Source organism: Saccopteryx leptura, chromosome 2, assembly GCF_036850995.1.
Source record: "Saccopteryx leptura isolate mSacLep1 chromosome 2, mSacLep1_pri_phased_curated, whole genome shotgun sequence".
Classification (NCBI taxonomy): domain Eukaryota; kingdom Metazoa; phylum Chordata; class Mammalia; order Chiroptera; family Emballonuridae; genus Saccopteryx; species Saccopteryx leptura.
The window spans coordinates 238,926,607-238,948,410 of NC_089504.1; the positions used below are offsets into that span (position 1 = coordinate 238,926,607).

Genomic DNA, 21,804 nt, shown 5'->3' on the forward strand with positions numbered 1-21,804 from the left:
TAGAGGAGCCAAATGACTTGGGCAAGGACACGAATGCTCCCTGGGTGACAGCCCAGGCTCCTGGGGTGGGGGAGCAGGAACCCCACATGCCCTGATATTCACCCATAGGCCCGAACTCCTCCAGAAGAGGGTGAGGGCTGGATGAGGCCCATGTTCCCGAGCCCGTCACCAAGAGCACAGGGCGGTGGGGTGGAGCAGGGGGGCACTCGGTGGGCATCCAGGAAGCCAAGACCTACCTAGAAGGCCTCAGGGCCCTCCCACCTCTTCCACTGTGAGGAATCCAAGATCTCTAATTCCTGATCCCAGGGCAAGAATAAAGGAACCTCTCTTCTCGTACCCTGTCAGCACACACTTGGGACAATACTGGTCCATGTAGACTGAAAGATGGGAGAGAAAAGAGTTAACTGGTTGAACTGAAGGAGAGAAAGGATCCTTCCTGGAACCTGCCCAAATGTGAGACTGAGCAGCTCAGGACTGCTGGCCAAAGGAGGCGGAGAGAGACCCGAAAGCTCCCAGAACAGATGGGCCAGCCAGGGCACGAGGGGAATGAAATGGCCGTCATAATCATAATATCTCAAATTCCTCTGGTGCATTCCCTGCTTCCAAAGCTCGTTCAAATCCATTATCTTATTGGAATCTCACAACTCCTCTGCACAGTAGATGGGCAGGGGCTGTGAGACCCATCTGGCAAGATGAGGCCACGAAACTCAGAGAGGTTAAGAGGTTTGCCCAAGGTCACACAGCTCGTTGGCCTTGAGAACAGCCAAAAAGAGAATCAGTTCTCCTGAATACTAATTCGTCCATCAATGGACTTCAGATTCGATCCTCCATTTCCCAAGCTGGGGGCTTGGGATAAAGATACATATTAGTAATAAAATAGCAAAACCAATAATAAAACCAACACATATTGGTCACTTATAACATGTTAGGCACTGCTTTAAGCAGTTACTGTATATTACCTCACTTAATTCCCACTTTGACTCTACATGAGGTAGATACTACTATTAGCACCAGTTTAACAGATGAGATAGGCACACAAGAACGAAATCACTTGCCTAAGGACACAGTTATAAAACAGCGAAGCTAAGACTCATATATAACTCTCCCTGCCCCTTCCCCACCACGTGAGTGGTTCCCGGCTATCACTGCACATTAGAATCACCTAAGGAGTGTCTAAAAAAGCTGTGGTCCATTTACACAATGGAATACTACATGGCCGTAGAAAAGAAGGCAGTCTTACCTTTTGCGACAGCATGGATGAACCTGGAGATCCATAAATGAGGTAAGATAGTCAGAGAAAGACAAGTACCGTCTGATCTCACTTACAGTGTGGAATCTAATGAATGCAATAAACTGACGAACAAAATAGAAACAGACTCATAGATTCAGAGAACAGACTGACAGCTGTCAGAGGGGTGAGGGGCTGGGGGGCTGGGGGAAAAATAAGGTGAAAGGATTAAGCAAAAAATAACAACAACCCCTAAACTGATAGACACAGGCAACAGTGTGGTGACAGCCAAAGAGACAGGGACGTGGGGGGAGGGGCAGAGGGGAACTTGGGGAGGGGAAGAGACTTCGCTTGGCACAGAGGGCGCACGATGAAGGATGCAGATGATGTTTTATTCAGTTGCACACTTGACACCTGTATGGTTTTGCGAACCAATGTCACCCCAATAAATTCAATAAAAAAACCCCATGATGGCCAGATATCACCTTCGATGAATTAAATCAGAATGTCTGGACGTGGGGCCCAGGCACCAGTGTTTTTTAAGGCCCCCAGTGATTCCGCTGTGCAGCCAAGTTGGGGACTGACCGCACTGCTTTCTCCCCAGGGACTCCTCCGTTCATCATCTCAGAAGAACTGCAACAACCGATTTCTCTCAGTTTCCCCATCTGTAAAATGAAGCCTCCTCAGCTTTAACAGATGAGGGTCTAGGCTCTCCAGGCTCAGGACAGGGATGTGTTAATGCTCCAGAACTCTGAGCTGAAAACCGCAGGAGGCAGTCCCCTCTCCTCTACCTGAGAATCAGGTGGAGTTTGGGGAGCCTGCACCTGGTGAGGCTGCTGGGAAACTTTTATTATGTTTGTTTTCTTTTTCTTTTTTTTTTTTTTTTCCCAAAGTTAGAATCGGGGAGGCAGTCAGACAGACTCCCGCATGCACCTGACTGGATCCACCCAGCATGCCCACCAGGAGGTGATGCTCTGCCCATCTGGGGCATCGCTCTGTTGCGGCCAGAGCCATTCTAGCGCCTGAGGCAGAGGCCATGGAGCCATCCTCAGAGCCCCGGCCAACTTTGCTCCAATGGAGCCTTGGCTGCGGGAGGGGAAGAGAGAGACAGAGAAGAAGGAGAGGGGGAGGGGTGGAGAAGCAGATGGGCGCTTCTCCTGTGTGCCTTGGCTGGGAATCGAACCTGGGACTTCCACACGCCAGGCCGATGCTTTTATTATGTTTATTTTAAATCAGGCTTCATGCAAGTGCAAACACTGAACTCCGTGGCCACAGAGACTGCTTCCAGCAGTGGTTCCCGTCTTCTCTGGGTAAACCAACCAGTCGGGTGGCCCCCAGACACAGTCAGACCATAATGGAGGGGAGCCTGGGTCACTGCCAAGGGAACAGAAAACAGGTCCTGGAAGAAGAGGCTGTGGCATGGTCGGGACTGGGGCATTTGTCTTTTTTTGGCTTTGGAAATGATTTCCACATCTGCCTTTGAAATCATCCCCACTTCCTCCTCCGCGGGAGGAAGGGGATTGCTCATCGGGGTGAGCCCTTGCTGTTGGCTGACTTGTTGAGTGGGCTTGGACTGGAGGCTGCCACACTCTGGCCAATTTCCTTGCCTGTCAATAGGAGGTGGGAGCCCCTGCCACCCCTGACCTACCTAGTTCTCTCATTAGAGCTGTTCGCCGCAGGATGGGAAAAATAGAGAAACCCCAATGCAGGCAGAAACCAAGCAAGAACAGGCCTCCTTCAAGCCCCCTGTCACATTCCGGAGACCCCTCGGGGAGCAGGTGTCATCAGAAACTGCAGGGCTTTGCTGAACCGCTTGCAGTTCACAATCCTGGTCTTCCGCAAATGTCGTGGGCACAAAGGGGGTACTTTTAGTACGGTGAAGTCTAGGAATCAAATGTCCTAACAGACAGTGGCCCAGAGGAGATGAGAGTGATCACAAAGGGCTCAGCATGATAAAAATCCATAGGCTTTAATGAGCTCAGAATCTTAGACCAGGGGCGTAACCAAGTGTGTGTGTGTGTAGGGGGGGGGGGGTGCTGACACACTGCTGGGGGGAGGGCGTTCTTCAAGAAAAAAACTATATAAACTTTCAAAAATGAAGTTAGGTACCAAAGTGAATACAGGAACAAAAGTAGGTTTACAGTTGTTGTTAGTATGAAAAATAATACAAGAACAAATAAATAAGAATACAAGAATAAACTCTGTGTTTTATGTACTCACAACTCTAAACCCTTTTTTTAAACTGTCCTCACCCTGTATTTACTTAGAAAGAGAGGATAAACAACACAGGACAAAATTGTAAAGGCTAAGAAAACCCCACAAACAACCCAAAATGCAGAATCTAACATATATGTACTATTTTGAAATTAACAGCCTGAAACACTACTACCATACTTTATTCCCTAGATGTTTCTTCAGCTGCATCATCTGACTGCTTTTGACAGTTTTGTACTATCGTCATCTATGGAGAGCCTCAAAAGACAATGCGGTCCTTTCTCTGTGACGGTTTACTTAGGAGGACTCGGGGGCCACATGGTTGAGAGGTTCGAAGGCCCCACTGAGATAGGAAAGGGGAGGGCACCCATGAAAGTGACGGACTTCAGGTCATGGCAGCAAGCCCACAGGGCACTCGGGAGGAGGGATGTTCCAGTGTCCCTCTGATCTTCCCACTGCCCATCAAGAGGGCCTCCCTCCGCGGCTCTGCTGGGTGTGCTGTCAGCCGCGTCTCCATACCTATGCATAGCAGATACCTCATTTTTAGCTGGTGACCTCCCTTCATAACCTCTATCAGCCTGCCTACTTAACAATCCCAAACCCTTGAGGGAAAGCAAGCAGGGGAGATAGAAACCGAAAATATATATAAAGTTGCCCTTATTTTTTTTATAGTCAGCGATTTACGCAATTGCTGACTTCAATCTTTCCAGCATGTCCCTGAGAGAATCAAGAATCAAGGATGTCACAGAGCCCTGGGGACAGGGACTCAGGACAGGCTGGAGACTATGGGGTGGAGGGGGCCAGAGCCATGCAGGTGTGGGCTTTGACTGGATGACACTGTTGCTGAGGGCTAAGGAGAGACAGGAACGCAGCCCAAGCGGGTGGACAGCGTCAATCCACTTACCCCCCCCCCCCCCATCCTTGACCACAGGCTCTACCCCCAGCCTAACAAAGCTTTCCTACGTTTCCTTCCTCCCTGGGGCCCAGAGATAGCTATAGAGATCTGAGATCTGGGTTGCAGTGTGGTACAGTGGTTAGGGGCCTGGGATTCAAATCCCTGCTTCATTGTTCACTAGCTGTATGACCTTGAATGACCTGTCACTTCTCTGAGCTCCAGGTTTCTCAATTGCAAAATGAAGCTGATAGAAATGTATCTACTTTGGGGTGGTTGTGAGGATTAAGCAATATAACTTCAGCACAGTGCCTGGCATTGGATAGACACTCAGTAAGTGCTGGGTGTTACTATTATTATTCCTATTCTTGTCCAGTACGGCCTTTCTCATCACCAGAGCCCAATGAGAATCCCATCCCTCGCACCTCATCCCAGGGATGGGCCGAGATCAGCTCTCTGAGTATCATATGCTAGCCCTGCACCAATGAGAGTGTCTCGGGTAATTGAGAACCATAACTGTGTCTGTGGCGGCCCTACCTGGTAGGGAGGTAAGGCTCTGTCACTAGAAGGGTAGGGAAAAACTTTATTGAAAGACCTAAATAAAGCCCCTTCTACCTGCCTACTGACATGCTGTGTCCCATGAACAGGAAACAACAGATCCTTCCAATCAACTGGTTTGCAACTGCTAATCAAATGCCCAGTTTCTGACACCACAGCTGTCCTTTCTCAGACTCTCTGATGATTTTGGGAGGCTGGATCCATCCCATACCTCACCTCCGCTTCAGCAGAGGCTGTATCTGGTATGGCCATGCCCTACGTCCGGCACAGGCTCCAGCACATCAAGTGCACTCGATAAATGTGTTACTGAGCATGCAAGTGAATGGATGGGATTACCAACCTGCAAAGGAGAAAACAATCAGGGATGATCACTTCCCAAAGATCAAAGAGAAACTCTGACAGTTGAGTTTTTTTTCTTGTTTTATTTTTTGTAGCCAGTTTAATAAGCATTAGTGGTGGGAAAGGCCCTGCACTGGGCTCATTGCTTTATCTATCCCACATTCAACCTCCCAAGGACACTTGGGAAGTTGCACTCCGCCTAGGCAGTATGGTCTAGTGGTTAAGAGCACTGCCTCTAGAATTAGACGTAGGTTCAAATATTGGCTCTAGCAGTTCCTAGTTCTGTGATCTTGATCCGTTACTTCTACTCTCTGATGCTTTTCTTGACTACAAAAATATATATTGTTATCATAGTTGACAGAGCTAATTTATTAAAAGTGCTAAGGCATGTGAAGAGTAGTACAATGCCTGGACCGAAATCACTGCTCAATCAACAGTAGCTGCTCTTTTCGCCGCCCTCTTCCCCTCATATGGAGAAAGAACTTAGCAGAGAGGCCCTGGACACTCACTCTCATATGTGGGACCAATAATGAAAGGCAATGTCTACATATGAGAGAAGCTGCCTTTCCTTTCCACCCAGACATGCTACTAGATCACCCTTTCCAGTTCTCTCAGCTCCCAGGTGGGACCTAGTGACCAGCTGTCACCAGTCGCATGTAGACAGAAGTGCTGGGTCACTTCCAGGCTGAGGTAGTTAAGAGCAAGTGGGATCTCTCATCTTCCAGCTGACTCCAAGGGACGGGCTGGATGCTTTTTGTTATGCGAGGCATGTTCGGTTCTTTTCCAAGTTATCACCTCCGATGCTCACAGTAACCTTGGAAGAAAATCATCTCCTCTGTTTTGGAGATGATAAAATTGAGGCTCGGGGAAGTGAAATACTGTACAAGCGCAGGGGTTACTTTGCTGCACGGTTCAAAGCATCCACTATGTCACAGATACTGTACAAAGGACCATGCAGAGCAGAGCGGAAGGAAGGCACTTCCCAACTCCAGGCACCACATTTTATATGTCAAAGAGTGTGAAGAAGAAAGGATGTTCGCTCTACCTACCTTATAGCATTACAACACGGCTCCAAGCCACAAGTATACATCAAGTATTTGGAAAATGGAAAACACTCTACAAATGCAAATTATTACTTAATAACTCAGTGAGTTGATTGACAAGGAAGTGGGTGCATGGAGGTTAAACACATAGGCTCTGGAATCAGACAGGGCTGGATTTGATGAAGTTCTGACCTCTCTGAACTTCAGTTTTCCCATCTGCAAAATAGAGTTCAGCCTACCCCGTCTTACAGGCCACTGTGAAGCTTTAAAGAGTGCGTAAGAAGTGCTTAGTAATAACCTCTAACCCATGTTGTTGCCGCTCTAGTTATTGTTGCTGTTCTTATAATAATAAGTAACTCTATTAGTCTTAGTGTTCTCATCTGTGAAATGGAAAAAACAAGTCTACCCAGCTCACAGTGATTTTATCCTTTGGAATTTTTTAAAAATGCAATATGCCAACTCTGCAGATAAGATGAATCAGCCCCAGACTTAACAGGCCGGACACAGCTGGAAAAGAATGTAGTGAGAGGAGATGGAGTTCCCCGAGGCCACGCCTCCCCGCCGCCTCCCCGCCCACGCAGCGTTCAGGTGCTCCAGGCAGGAGGAAGCCAGCACTGTCCTGGCTCTGAGTTCCAGAGCCCCTGCAGCCAATCCGCTCCGCAGCTGCCCAGCATCCTGCTGGCAGAGCAGGAGCTAGAAATAGCTCGCTGGGTGCAAGGCACCCGCTTCCCCCTCCTTGTCCGGCTTCAGCTGCCTGACTCGCTCGAGGAGATCATCAAATGTGTCCACTTAGCTTGGCATCTTGTGACTCGGCAGGGGGCAGGCTGGTCCTTGAGCTCTGCCCTGATCAGGATTGTCTCTGTCTTGTCTTCCGAATCCCACCTGGGAGCCAAGTCCTCCCGCACTGGTTGATTCAACAAATATTTATTATGTACTTAGTTTGTGCCAGGCACTGAACTCAATTGCTTCCCTATTATATATGCATAGCCAAATCTCTTTACTCGCCAAACCACTGTCCCAGGATATCTAGCACAGTGCTTGTTCACAGTTCTAAGTAAATAAGGTGTTGGGCATCGCTTGTGTTCTGGGTCTTGTGCTAGTTGCTGGATGTAGGGAGATAAGACAAAGCCCTCCGGCCAAATATATACATTCACACACTAATTAAAAGTTTCCGGGGATTGCTCTTCTATTGACATTTCTATCCATCAACCTAATGGTTTAGATATTTAACAGTAGTTATCAGAGCTGATGAGCTACTGTTGAGCTTCCTTTGTCTTGGGCAAGTGACTTTGTCTTTCTGGTTTTTTGCCTGTAAAATGAAAAAGTGTCCCGTGATGAACATGAACCAAAAACAATGGATGTCAAGAGCATGGTACCAACAGTGAAGCAAGTGTTCAATGGTTGTTACTTGATTGGACTCTTTCAAAAGCTGTAGGATTCCCTTCTGGGGAAAGAGAAATAGATCGTGCCCATACCGCCATCTCCCTTTCCTGTGCCAATGACAGACATCACTAATTGATCAACGAGCTCTTGGCTACTGATCTCAGATATAGCCCCAGGAGCCATCTCAACACAGTACTCAGGCAACTAGACTAATTGATTGATGCTGTTGACACTCTTTATGGAAGTTTCTTTTCTTGCTTCCCTGACCTTATCCACTCCGTTTGCATACATCTGTAGTTTGGTTGATGCTGTAAAGAATAACTTTCCTCTCTGAACTTGGGAGTTGAGTGTAACTTCCTTAGAGACTGGACTGCATGGGCCCATGCCCAGATGCATGCAGGTGGTGTCCATTTAATGCAGGTACTGACTGACATGCCTCTGATCGGCAACCTTGGCCTCCATTCTGCTGAACTGCTGAATGATCATGATCATGGGCAAGTTGCTCGTCCTCTTTGGACAACTTCGATTTTTTTTCTCCCTCATATGCGTTAGTAAGACACGATGACTGAAGTCTTGACTGCAGGAGCCTTACAAGCTTGGGTTTGAGTCCTGGGTCCCCTTCCTCGCTGTGTTACCTTGGAGAAGGCACATAACCCCCCTGAGCTCCAGCTTCCTAGTCTGTTAACTGGAGATAGTAATAGTGTCCACCTCAAAAGCTTAAGGGGCTTAAAGGAGATGTTGCAGATGCAATGGGATAGTTTTGCGATGTTGATTCATGTGATGTTTGCCCTCCCTGTACTTCCCCCTCTGCCTCTTACCATTGAAGCAGATTGTGGGCTCTACCCTCATTGCCTTGGGAGAGGCATGTGTCAGAACTGAAAACGGGAAGAATATGAGAGCATTTTTAGCTTTTGCATTTGGGAAAAATTGAAGGCTCTAGGGGAAGGGGATTTATGGACTAGAGAGAGTCTTGGAGAAACACAAAGAAAACAAACTTCTCTAGAGTAGAAAAAGATTGTGTCAGGACTTGGGAGGGGAGAGGGGGAGAGAGTGAGAGAGAGAGAGAGTGAAAGGGAAGGAGGGAGGAAGGGAGAGACTCCAAAAGACCAGAAAGGTGCCCCTGAGCAGGAATGATGGATGTTACCTCGGTAACATGTGAACTAATGACCAAGAGCCAGAGCTTTGCCATGAGGGGCAATCTTGGGCAAGTAAAATAACCTCTCTGGTTATTTTTAATGTAAGGTTGTTTTTAAATTACCCTATAAGTTTGTGCAAGAAAGTGGGACATCTTGGTGCTTAACAAATATCGACCCTCCTAGCCCCCTCCTCAATGCTAATGACTCAGCCCATGGTCCTCTGCATTGCCATCTTTGAGATTAGCTCTGCTCAAGAAAACTCATGATTAACTACCAACATCTCTTACGTCCTGTCTTGAAGGGTTATTCCCCTTCATAGGCGGTTCCATCACCTTCTTGCTAGGAGGAGCACTCACAGCGCGAAAGGCATTTCCTGCTGGCTGATTCTTCTGAGTGACTGCCCAGTGTAGGAGCGCAACCCTCACCCAGCCCCTGAATCAGCCTCACTGCCAGACCGGCCCTTCCCCTGCTAACCGAGCCCAGCCTTACGGTAAACTTCCACGGAGGTGATCATCTAAACACTTGAAAGCAGGAGGACAGTTAGGCCTCACCTGTAACACCTCGTGCTCCATATCTTGCCTGTGGGGAAAAAAGTGTTGGGTAAGAGAGGAGGCTGTGGTCACCAGCACATCAGGGCTGTGATCCTAACTCTGACCCTTACCAGATGATAACCTTGGCCAAGTTGCTTAGACCCTCTGAACCTCACTTCTACCATCCACAACCTGGGGACCATGGTGCCTACTGCCTAGGGTTGCAGTGAAGATACAATAAAATGATATCCACAAACTGCCAGAGAGCTTACTTTATGAATAGGAGATTATCTAAAATGGCGTGGCATTACAACTAACTTGTATGACCTTGGCCACTTTACCTATTCAGACTTTAATTCTCTTTCTGACAGTACTGACTCCTGCCCTGCCTGCTAATTGCCAGTTATTTGTAGACAGGTCTCCCCTACTAGAATGTAAGCAACTTGAGAGCAGAGGAAATTTTATTCATTATTATGCTTTGTATCTGGTAGGAGCTTGGTGCGGAATGACGATGGGAATGAACAATCGGAAGGGAGATGTACCACTTCCCAGCCTTTTGGCTAAGATCAAGCATACAAGGGAGACATAATCCCTCTGCACAAGTTAAACAATAAAGGATCATGGCAATTGTGAGTCTTTGTTTCCGACACATATGAAGATGTAGAATCATTTAAATCTCTGTAGCAAAGGCCTCAGGGTAGAAAAGCAAGCCTAACATGCCTAGATTCTTTGGGACCACAATGTTGTAGGTGTCTTGGAAAGAACTAAGATTGGGAGGCCACATCCAACCAGGTTTTCTACCTGTAAGGTCTTGGAAAACAAATTATCTGAGCTTCTGTGTCTTATCTGTTAAATGAAATAAATAATCCTTACTTTACCATAAATAGGGATATAGTGAAGGCACAAAGCAGGTGCTCAGTAAATGTCAGTTGGTTGGAAAGGTGGGTGGATAAATGGCAGAAGAAAATAGAGAATGAATGAATAAACAAGTATATGGAGAGTAGATGAATTATAATTGGAATAAGTAATGAATGAATGAACGAATGAATGAAATGTTCCTTGATCCATGGATGGATGCAGGGTGGACAGCTGGATGGATGGATGACGAGGTAGTGAGTGGACAAACAAATGGACAGAGGAGTAGATAATGAATATGATGACTAGCTGGATGGGTGGATGTGTGAACAAGTTCTCAGCAAGCAAGAAGCATTGTGCCTGTGAGGAATGACCTTGGCTGCACAGTGGCTGCACTGAATGGGCCAGCCTGGTGTAGGTACTGCAACTAGAAGGTCAAATGTCTCCCTCAAGAAAGGCTTAGTCTCCTTATTTCTCTCTCTTCCCAGGGAACTTGCTTCCTGGAAGGTTGCTGCATGAATGTGGCATCAGACTCCCTCGCTGAGTTTGTTCACTCCAAAATAAAAAATAAAACAGCTGGGCAGTACCAGTGGACCTATGTCCTAAGCCGTGCTCTCTCTTATGCATCACTGTGGCACCTGAGACCATCTTGCACCACTGCCCGGGGACCTACTCCCTATGTGAGTGGGCTGGGCCCCAGAGTCACCTACCACCTGGCTGTGGAAGGGACGCTGGCCAAACAAAAGCTTCCTTATCAGCTGGATGCTCTGAAACATGATCCCAGAAACAGCCAGAGCTGCTCACCTGCTCTGCTAGGCACGGGCTGGTACAGATGGACATTTCATCAGGGCCCCCAGACCAGGCTTCGGGCAGCATATGCCACAGGAGGTCTTTATGGGGCAAGATACCACATCTCACAGTGGGGGCAGGGGGAATGAGAGAGAATGTGGCTGGTCCCCTGATCACAGCAGGGAAGTGCAAACATGAACCTTGACGCTGAGCAAACACCACTTCCCTGAACACAGAGCTCACCCAGGCTGACTGGGCTACAGAGCTTGAGCAAATCCCTCCCTCTTTGCGGGGTTCAGTTTCCCCATCAGCAAAACGAGGAGCTGAGTTTGATCAGTAGGCCCTAAAGATCTTTTGATGTTGTACTCCGAGATTTTGAGAATAAAACCTCCACATATGTATACTCACTTATATATACACACTGTTGTTCTAAAACATTACGCATATTATAAAACATACCCCCATCCCTCCGCATATAAATGAGGTGGTCGGATGATCTCTAAACCGTTTAGCTCTAAAATTCTGAAGCAGCACCTCTGTACATCTCTGAATTTCCTCATCTGGACCATGTGCTCATATACTCTCATGCACCACAGAATGGTGCACTAACCACTAATTTTTCATTCAACAAATATTTGAAGATCCCCAACTGGGGGCCACTGCCCTAGGTGCTGAGATGGCAAGAAAGGAGACCGACACTTCTCAAAGGAAGTAACATTGCTGTTTTCAAGTATGGACAATTTCATATGGTTCAGACTCTCGGGCATGAAAGTGATTTGATGAAGGGAAAGTGTTAAAACAGAGGTATCCAACCAGCATTTGTTTGATCTTCTGCTATGTATTAGGTGAGAGAGATACTCTAACGAGCACACAGACAGTCCCTCTCCTCACGAAGTTTACAGTCTACTAGGAGAGGTACACTTTAATCAGTGATCCCACAATCAGTATAAAATTACAAATGTGTCAAGAACCAAGAGGTGTACTGCAGTGGGAAGAAAGTCTGCAATGTGGGGCGTGACCTCGTCTGGAGCATTATGGAAGGATTCTCTAAGAAAATAGCATTTGAGCTGAGATCTGAAAGTGGAGTAGGTGTAAATCAGGAACCAGGGAGAGGGAGCTTTCCTGGCAGCATGTGCAAAGGCCCTGAGGCAGGAAGGTCATGGAAAGTTGGAGTAACTAAAAGATGTAGGGTGCAGCAGGAGGAGAGGGAGTGAGGGGCAGTGTTTTCAAAATGATCCAGGGGAGGTGGGCAGGAACTGGACCATGAAGAAACTGTAGGCCTTGGCAGGGTGTTGACTCTGTGGTCTATAAACCAAGGTAGAGTGATGGAGGTGTGCAGATGGGCAGAGGGTGTTTATCTGACTTGCTTCCCAAAGAGGGTATTCTGGCTCAGTGTGGAGAACGGGCAAGGGTATCAGGATAGAGTGTTGTGAGATGGTATTATAACAATGGCAATTGCCTAGATTGGACATAAAACGAGATGAGCAAAACAAAACAAAAACACCCACAACCTTAAAAGCCAAATCACAGTGACAGGAAGAGAAGAACGTAATCAGTTGCAATTGGGCAGACCTGTGTTTTCCGATCCCACTCGCATCACTTACAAACTGTGTGACCTTGGACAAGACACACTCCCTTCCATGGTCTCAGCTTTTCCTTCTCTGCAAAATAGACTAAACTATAAACATGTCAGTTAACTCTGGGCTCTTTATCCCAATTCTGACTCTGACCAGCCAGCCATGTGCTTTGAGTGGAAGTGAGAGGTCACTTCCACTCTCCGTGCCTCAGTTTCTTCATCTGTACCACAGGGTCTTAGAAATACCTGTCTCCCAGAGTTACTGTTAGGATGGGACTAGACTACGGACAAAACAGGTTTAGCACAGGGCTGTGTGCACAATAATGTTAGGAGCTCAGCACACACATGCCCACCACAAGTGAGTGCGCACACACGCCACGAATGCACACACTTCAGGCCCAGATGGGCATCTCTCCTCCCAGAGAAGTGGTGACTGTCTTGTAAAATTCCAGTTCCCTTGCGTCAGCTTAACTTTTAATGAAACCAGAGAGCGGTGATCTGCTGGTGTCTCTGCTCAGCGAAGCTGTCAGCAAGATGTAAGCCCTGGGAATCTGGTGATGAGGGGATTCTCCTGATGAGAAATGCTTGTGTTCAGAGGATCTTAATATTTGTTTGGAACAGACACACGTAGAGGTGAATTACTTAATGACTGTTTCAGGGTTCAGCATTGTTCCTGTATTTGGTTTGGCTTTGTCTCGATGACATCTTAATTCTGTGTTTTATTTCATGGAGTTTAGCACATGGGCTATGGCAGATGGGAGCTCCCTTAGCAAAATCTCAAATAAAGATGGGGGGACTTAAAAATGGGGGGCAAACAGACTGTAGCTTCAAGGGTATTGCGGGTGTGCAGCGAAGGAGGCTTCTGGGGCAGAGGGAGAGTCTAGATTTGCACGCCTGAATATGAGAGATACATCAAACCCTCACCGTCAGGGGAACAAGATTTGCACTGCTATTTGGAAGTCTAAACAGTGTCTTTTTCAATTTCCTAATCTGATTGATCACAATCAGAGAGATTGTAAATTTCATGCTTGTCCATAACACGCGGAGGGCCCAGCTAAGCTTCTGAAGCTGCTATTCAAAGCCATCCCTGGCTGCATTAGAATCAGGAGACAGGAGCCAAGAGGAGCAGAGCAGATCCAGGATGCTGGCTGAGAGGGCAAGAACCCCACTGGGAACACCCGCTCTGTTTTCAGTCTTGGAGCTGAGGACCAGGAAGTCCTTAAATGGCTTATAAGGCACTGCTTCATCTGTTTCCTGCCTACATCTATGGTGTCCTCTCACTCACTCTGCTCCAGCCACATGGACTTTCTTGCTGTTCCTCAAGTATACCCAGCATGCCTCTACCTCCGGGCCTTTGCACTTGCTGTTCTCCTTGTCTCAAACACCTTCCCCCAGTTATCCTCACGGCTTGCTCCCTCCCTTCCTCCAGGTCCCTGACTACTCTATCCAGCACAGCAGCCTCTCCCTGTCCCTCCATCCCTTTCCCCTGTTGGATTCTTCTCTCAGGCCCTTGTTGCCACCTGATCTTATATTATTTATTTATTCCTTCATGTATTACCCTTCTCCCCACACAAGAGCAGGAACTTCATGTTGCTCACTGCTATATCGAGTCGGAGCTCAGTAACACTGTTGAGTGAATGAAGGTACAACTATAATTTTTCCTTTAGCCGTATGAAATGTCTCTCACATTATGCATTCAATCCCCTGCGGTTTGCTTTCGGCACCTGTGGGCTCACTCTGATCTGCCTGACCATTGGTGGTTGCTCAAGGAATGCAGACTAAATTTTGTTTTAGCCAGAGCTAGACCATGAAGGACAAGAAACCCAATGGCCCACACCGGACTCTGCAACCTTGAGCCAGTGACGGAGAAGTTGGAGATTTTATATTATATGGGCGGTTCCCCTCCACGGCCCTTCTTCATTAGCACTGACAGTGGTCCCCAGAGGGTAAGGTCCTCCCCGCCGAGAGTTTAACCTGCTTTCCTTCCTTCTGGGAAAATAAAAGCTCTTTGATGAGACTCTACTGGGCATAAGAGCCTTATTCGTTCTGATCGTGCCTTGCACTTGTAGGTAAAATTGATGAAATAAATCATTGCCATTTTACAGATCAGATAACTGAGGACAACTCTGTGGCCATAAGCAAGGAACTCCTTGCTTCAGAAAGAGTTTTTCCCCCTCTGGCTTTCCACACCCCCTGTCCGTGTTTCTACCTGTATTGTATAGCACTGCAAACCGTCTGCCTCATGTCATATATACCTATGTTTCTGCATACTTCTCTGAGGCCCTCAAAAGGAAAACACTACATTTCATTCATCATTTCCGCCCTGATGGGCCTGGCACGTTGTACTAATAAAAACTATAATTTATTATTAATGGCAAGAACTAACACGAATGAAGTGTGCCAAATAGGACTTTCCAGAAATCAGCCCATTCAGTCCTCCCAACAGCTCTTGGAGGTGGCTACTATTATTAGCCCCATTTTGTGGATAAAGAAACCAAGACCGAGAAGGTCAAGTTGCTTGCCAGTAAGCGTCTGCAAACAGGGAAAGGAAAGGTTTCTTTTCATTAGTTTGCCATCAGGGTCTACCAATTTGTTTTTTTCAACAGCTCCGCACATCTCCGGGGGCTCTCTGGGGAGTGTGAAAATCATACTCTCAAATGAATCCAGAGCAGTGCAGTGGTCAAACAGCGAGGCCAAGGAGCCTGGGCCATCCCCGCCCAGCAGCCCCAGCCCGGGGGACGAGGGGCGTGGCCTTTTCTCCCTGCATCTCATCACACAGCTCCTGTCACAGTAACGGGGAGTGCCATTTCTGGAGGTTTTGGTCTGTGCGGGGCACTGGGCCATGTCCTCTATGTGAATAATCTCATTCATGCCTCACTGTACCCCCATCTGCTGAGTATTTCACAGATGGGGAAACTGAGGCACAGAGTGGTGACCGACCAGCAGATTCCAAAGCAGGGAGAGAGCAGAGCAGCATTTCAGCTCGCGGAGCTCTGACTTCAGAGCCCCGGGCCTTCGGCATGCTGCCATCTCTGCCTTCTCTGCCTCAGAAACATGTTCTCGCACGTCTGAGAAAGTCTTAGTAACAAGCAATTAAAGAACTCCGGCTTGTGTGAAGCCCCTGCCAATTCTTCCACCTCACAGGAAAGTAAATCTGGAAGAAAGACTATTTTAAAAAATTTATTGTGCCCCTGCAGAAAGCCCGAGGTAGTCACAGAGCAGAGGCACACGACCCAGGATTCTTTCCTCATTAAGGGGGTTAGGCTTTTAGGGACGTCTCCCCTTCCTGGTGGCTTGGAGCAGGGAGTATAGTTCACAGAGACTCACATAAGCCTAGACGGCACTTCCAGGGGGCAATTAGTCCAATCCCCTCTCCCGATGCCAGCCAACATGGCCAGTCTCCCAGCCAGCCAGACGGCTGTGTCCTGGGAGCTTTGTTCTGGTACCAGTGAGAGTCTGGTCTGTCTGCGGCATGTGTGTCTCTGGATGGCATCGATCGGAGTCCCCAGTGTGCTGGGCCTGCAGAAGGCACTAGGAGAGAGCTAATCTGTTGCTGGGTTTGGACCATGTGTACTCACTCAACTAATGCATCCAACTTTCGCTGAACATCTATGCAGCCCGGTCTCTCAAACAGGATGTTGCCAAATGAACCCAGCCATGTCAAACATGATCCCCGACCGACCCCTGTACACCAGTCAACAAATTTCACCTTTCAGAAGGGCAGAGGTTGGACCAAAACAATAACACGTCCTTCCCAGAAAAAAGCCTTCACTCATCGTTGCAGCAAGCATCCTCGTGACCTCAGTACCTTGGCTCTTAACCACTGGCACTCAGGAAATCACCCCAACAGCCTCTCGCTCTGCTCCGACCACATGGTCAGCACAAACGCGCTAACTGCTCTCTTGGTACAAAGGGGAATCTTGAATTAAATGGTTCAAAGGCATTTTTCCTGACTTACAATTTGGCCATCTTTCCCTTTTATGCAGTAAAATCTCCGATGGTTTGGAATTTATGATCCTTTGGACAGGGACTGGGCTGATGCCTGCTTCTGGACTGTTCTGCATAGAAAGGCTTTTCGAAGAAAATTAATAGCTTGCCAACAGACTTGTAAAGGGAATGCTTGTTCTGTTTTAAAGGGACCACCTCTCTAGCCTTTGACTAGTGCACGTGCACCTACAAACAACTGAATGCACTGATTACAAATGATTTTTCCATGTTCATTAACTCCTCACCTACTATCGGTCTACATGATGATTACAGTTTGGGCTGGCCTCAGACACTAGGTTTTCCACTTTGAGCCTAAACTTCTTGGGTACAAACTTTTCCAGACTAAGCAATTAACAATAATTATGTATGCCAGGAAAAAAAGACCATACTTCATTGGTGAGGACAAAAATGGGGGTCTCTTACACTCCAAGCATCTTACTGACTCTCGCTGCTCTCCTCCAGCTGGTTTGGGGTGAGGTCCGACTATGGTACCCTTTCATCCTGGTTTGTTCGAGAGAGTCTCTGCTAGATTGCCTGCCCATCCTGGAAGAACTGCTCGCAGCAGCCCCTTCTCACTCTCGATGGGAACCACACATCATACAGTCACTCTAGATGTGATGGAACCGGGGACGAAAATTGTGATTTTCAAGGAGTTTAAGCCACCTCTAGACTGGCAATGTCTGGCCATCTCTGTATAAACCAAGAGACGACTCCACAAACATGCTGTCCCAACCTGAATCAGGATCGCTCTCCGCAGCCCCTGCCCCGTGGCTGAGTCAGATCAGAACGCAGCTCACCGTCCCTCTGGGAAGGGAATAATGGGAACGCCCCTACTTGACGCGTGTTCATTTCATCTCAGTGTAGTTGCCTGTCAGGAGTTGAAATCCCACAATTTTTAAGCATTCATGGGGATTGGGGTGGGGGGAGAAATGGGTGGGCATGAAGAAATCACCACTGGAAGGAATACATTGGCCGTCATAGCCCTGAGCTGTTTGTTCCAGAGGTAATGTCCATTAAACGATCACCGGGCCTGCACACCGTGGGAAGTGCTTTACCTGACTCAGTCCCCCTAACTCACCACCTGACATGACGACTCTTGTTATTTCTATGTTCAAGCTGACAACACAGGCTCAGCAAGGTGGAGCCACTTGCCTAGGACACTCCGCTAAACGGTGGAACCAAATTGGAATCCAGGTTTATCTGCAGCTGAAGTCTGAACTTGTAACCACTATGATAAACAGCCTCCCACTCTGCTATACTGTTCTGACATTTGAGTCAGACATCTGCTTGCAATTTGATATATTATAAAGCTATTGCCTCATCAAGTATGCCTCACAGAAGGGGAGAGGAGAGGGAGGAGGAATACGGGTTGCTTTGCCCCGAGTGCTTGTAGGATGTAAGCCTATTGCTATGAAACCAACCAACTGAACGTAAGCTTCTATCCTGGTACTAAATTATCTTCAGAGCTAGACTTAAAATATCCTGGGGAAGTTCATTCAGGGGGTAGCCCTCATCTGTAAACAAATATTAGGTATATAACCAACAAAACTGACTGGTGGTTCATCGCCTCCTCCTCCGTCTCCCTGCAGACAGCTACAAGAGCAGATCTGATGACTGTGAACTGGGTTTGACTCAGGGAACTAAACCTTTCTGATGACACCAAGTCCCCAGGTTGCCTCTAAGGGAAGCCACTCTTGCCCAGCTGATGCTGTGCCCCTGCCTCTTTCCCTCTTAAGAATGCTGCTTTAGAAACATGGTACTTCCACCCTTAAGTAAGCATGGAACATTAAAAAGGAGGTGGAAACTGACCATCGCTGGATGTGGCTGGCTGGGGTGAGAATGGGGTGATTCAGGTTTTATAAACAGTCCGCGAAAAGACCACTCAAACCCAGCCTTTCCTGAAGACTCGGATACAAATGCTCCCTGCTCACTTTCCACCCCAAGCCAGGAGTAACAGCTCTAAAATGGAAATCTGTTCCACAAGGAGGCCACACCTGTTACAGAAGTATTGAAGAGGATCCTTCCAGCATCACAGAAGTGAGGGGCTTACGGCTCAGACTTTCCCTTTGGGGGTGGAGACCCAGAACGGTAAGAGATGATAGGAGTGAAATAATACTGGTGTGGGGAGGGGAAGTTATTCTGAGATTCTCAGGTGGGTAAGATTGGGATTTATACAATGATATAAGAAGCATGAGAGCTGGAAGACCTTGTGGGCAATTTCTGTGATTGGGAAATATGAACAAGAGCATGCCATTGGCAGACTGACAGGTTACAGGTGAAGGTACCAAGCCAGGTGGCCATGAGGCATGCTTTTCAGAATTTCAAATACCTCCGGGAATCTGCTCTCATCTCCCTGCACCCCTGAAATCTGTGGGTGACTCTGGACAAAATGCCACACTTCTGGTTTCCAGTGAAATTCCCTCTAGTCCCTTCTCCAAGGGCATATTTTTTGGCCAACGCAGCACCTGATTTGCCAACAGTAGGTGCACTCCAAAGGTGGAATGGATGGCAGACACCCAAGGAGAGAAAACCGCTGACGTCAAAACTCTCTACAAAGAACCTCCTTCCAAGCAGGGACACATTAGCATTTGATGGCACTGGGTGTTATTGTCCCCCTTCTCCAGCCTGTGTCAGAGGGGTCCCCTCTCTCCCAGCCACAAATACTGGTGACTGCTGCTTGCAGCCTGATATATCCAGCTGTCCCCATTGTGGGGCACCCATGTTTCTAAAGACCTGAATGTGCCAGGTCCCTACCAGACCTTGAAAAGTTCTCCAGGCCGGAGTCTGATTTTAGGTATCATTCCCTGTTTGTCCTCCACTCCACAGCCCCTGGGAAGTTCAGATATAGTTGTACCAGAACAGGCATTCTGTCTGAAGCACTTTCCCAGACACATTCTCAATCTACTCCCTTAATGTAGCCTGCCAGGGTTAATAAATCCTCCAGACGGTCTCCTCTGGTCCTCTTCTTTCTTTATCTCCCACCAAACTTCTCATCCAACACCAGCAAATTAGGAGTTTTCATACTGCCTTGATTTTCCCTGACAGAGGGCACAGCCTTGTTCCTTTCTCTCTCAAACTCCTCCAAATGAAACGATTCACGCATAGAACTGGCTTTTCACTATCCTGGAACACCTGTTTTGCCCAGCCCTCTCTCCATTCACCCCACAACCTCCTCTCCCTCTTTCTGCATCCCGTTCATTTCTTCCCTTATCTCCCCCACGCACCCATCACACTATGTGTGTACCACCATCTAAGGATCTCTTCTCACGCCTGAGTTCAATGCAATCAGATTCTTTTTGCAAACCAGATAAAACTCTTCCAAGACCATCTTTGAGCTCAGAGTCCTGGCTTTGGACGCTGAAGAGGAGAGGATTCAGCAGCAGCAGCAGCAGCAGCAGCCAGAAAGGCATGGAGGAGGCTGCTGTTTGGGGTGTATTTGAGGGAACAGCATATGGGCTTCTGTCAAAACCTTCGGAGCTCGCTAATTTCTGAGCTGAGTGCAGAAATGTGTGACTATCTCCGAACACTGCTTGAGCTGGTTCAACCCTCATCTTCTCTTTTTGTGCAACACATCCAGCCACCTTGAATCCACCATTCCTCCCCCACCCGGTGCTGTGAGCTCTGAGACACCAAGAAAAGTTTCTCAGTCAAGTCATATCCCACCTACACTGCCCACCCTAAGCAAGCAAAACGTCTCGACTAGAAGCTGCTAGGTCAGCAGACAGTTGTGTTGCTCCTTGCTAAAGACTCCCTGTCCCTTCTCGCCAGCTTCCACCTCATACAAGCAATTAGTTCCCATGCTCCAGCGGGAGAGAGCGAGTAGTGACAGAAAAGACAGGCACTCCGGCCCAGCTGTCTGCATCCAGCCCGCAGGGCTCTGGGGGCACAGACCGGAAAGGGGGAGCATCAGGGTTTTCCCTCTTAAGAAGGAGGTCATTACCTTGGCAGCGGCTTGCGGGCTGTAATACTGGCGACAATGATGCTCTCGGGACGTGGGGTGGCCACAGCTTTAAAGGTTCCTCGCCAGAACTTCTCAAAGAGCTGCTTCTCGCCTTGCTGAACGCTCGCCATAGCCAACCCAAAGGGGCCGGGGCGCCCGGGGCGCTGTCCGAAGTGCTGAAACGGTGATTTCAAACCGGGGCACACCCGGCCCCGGGCTCTGTCTGCGCGAAACCCAGAGGGATGGGGTGGGAAAGATCGGGGATCAGGGCGGGGGATGGGGCGTCTCTGCCCGGCAGGCAGGGGAGAAAGAAGGCTTGTCCACCGGCTTTCTTAGGCTTCTGGCTTGGCTCTGGGCTGCGCTCTGAGCTGGCTGAGCCTCCGCGCCCCAGTTAGGGAAGGGAGGGCTGGCTTTCTCGGCGGCGCCAGGAGAGAAGAGGCGACAGGGTCGTCTGTGTGAGCCTGCGTGCGCGTGTGAGCTCAGGCGCGCCCGGGTTTTGTCTCTCGCACAATGTGACGTTGGAAGAGGAGGCTGGTCGCGCGAGCTGCACTTTCCTCCCCCCTCTCCGTCTCTCCTCCTCCTCACCGACTCCCTCCTCCTCCGGCTCCGGCTCCGCCGCCATCTGCATAACAAAAGCCCGCAGGTCCTGGGAGGAGAAAGGGCGGGGCGTGCGCCTGTTACTAGGGCCCGGGGCGACCGAGTTGCCGCGCTGACCCCACCGAGAAACCATCCCGGCACCCCGAACTAAACCGGACAGTAGATCCTGCCTCCCAGCCATCTCTCCTCCCCCCCCCCACCACAGACCTCCCCCGCCCCGTCCCTTCCTGGGTGTGATTCGGACCCGGCTACATCCCTTCCCAGCCCCTTTGCAAATCTTGTAGCGGATCTTTTATTGAAGGGGGGAGTAAAACACTGAACCTCTCCGCCCAAGCCAACCTGTCCCCCAACACTTCTGGGAGGGACTGCTTGGGCCGGAAAAGGGGGTCCCCTGTGTTCCTCTTTGAGCCTGAGAGCCTCGGGATCCCAGAAAGTGCCATTTGATGGACAATCCGTCACCAATTCGGCTTCTCGCCATCTGCCGAGCCAGGCCCCGCCCGCGGAGGGGAGCAGCGTCGCATCTGTGCATACGCGCTTTTGTGCCTCGCAGCCGGCCAGTCCAACGTCCCCGCGGCCAAACCCCTCCACAGGGAAGAGTAACCCCCACGCACCCATTGGGAGAATCCCGCTGTAGCCACTTTTTTAAAACACAGCTTGTCTCGGTAGAGGAATCTTTTTGGGGGGAGAGGTTTGAGGGGGAAAACTGAGCATTACAGGGGGGTAGTTAACTTTTGAGG

General features: G+C 48.7%; 1 protein-coding gene across 2 annotated transcripts in view; it reads right to left on the reverse strand.

Moving 5' to 3' along the window:
* Nucleotides 1-20,969, reverse strand: part of SRRM4 (serine/arginine repetitive matrix 4) — a 146,559-nt gene extending 125,590 nt beyond the window's left edge. For both annotated transcript variants that reach the window (XR_010749367.1, XM_066370794.1), the window contains exon 1: nt 20,471-20,969. Coding sequence is in view for 1 of the 2 variants with exons in the window: in XM_066370794.1 (XP_066226891.1) it covers nt 20,471-20,601 (131 nt within the window). In the remaining variant the exon portion in view is untranslated. The remainder of the gene's footprint in view (nt 1-20,470) is intronic.
* Between the last annotated feature and the right edge of the window lie 835 nt (nt 20,970-21,804).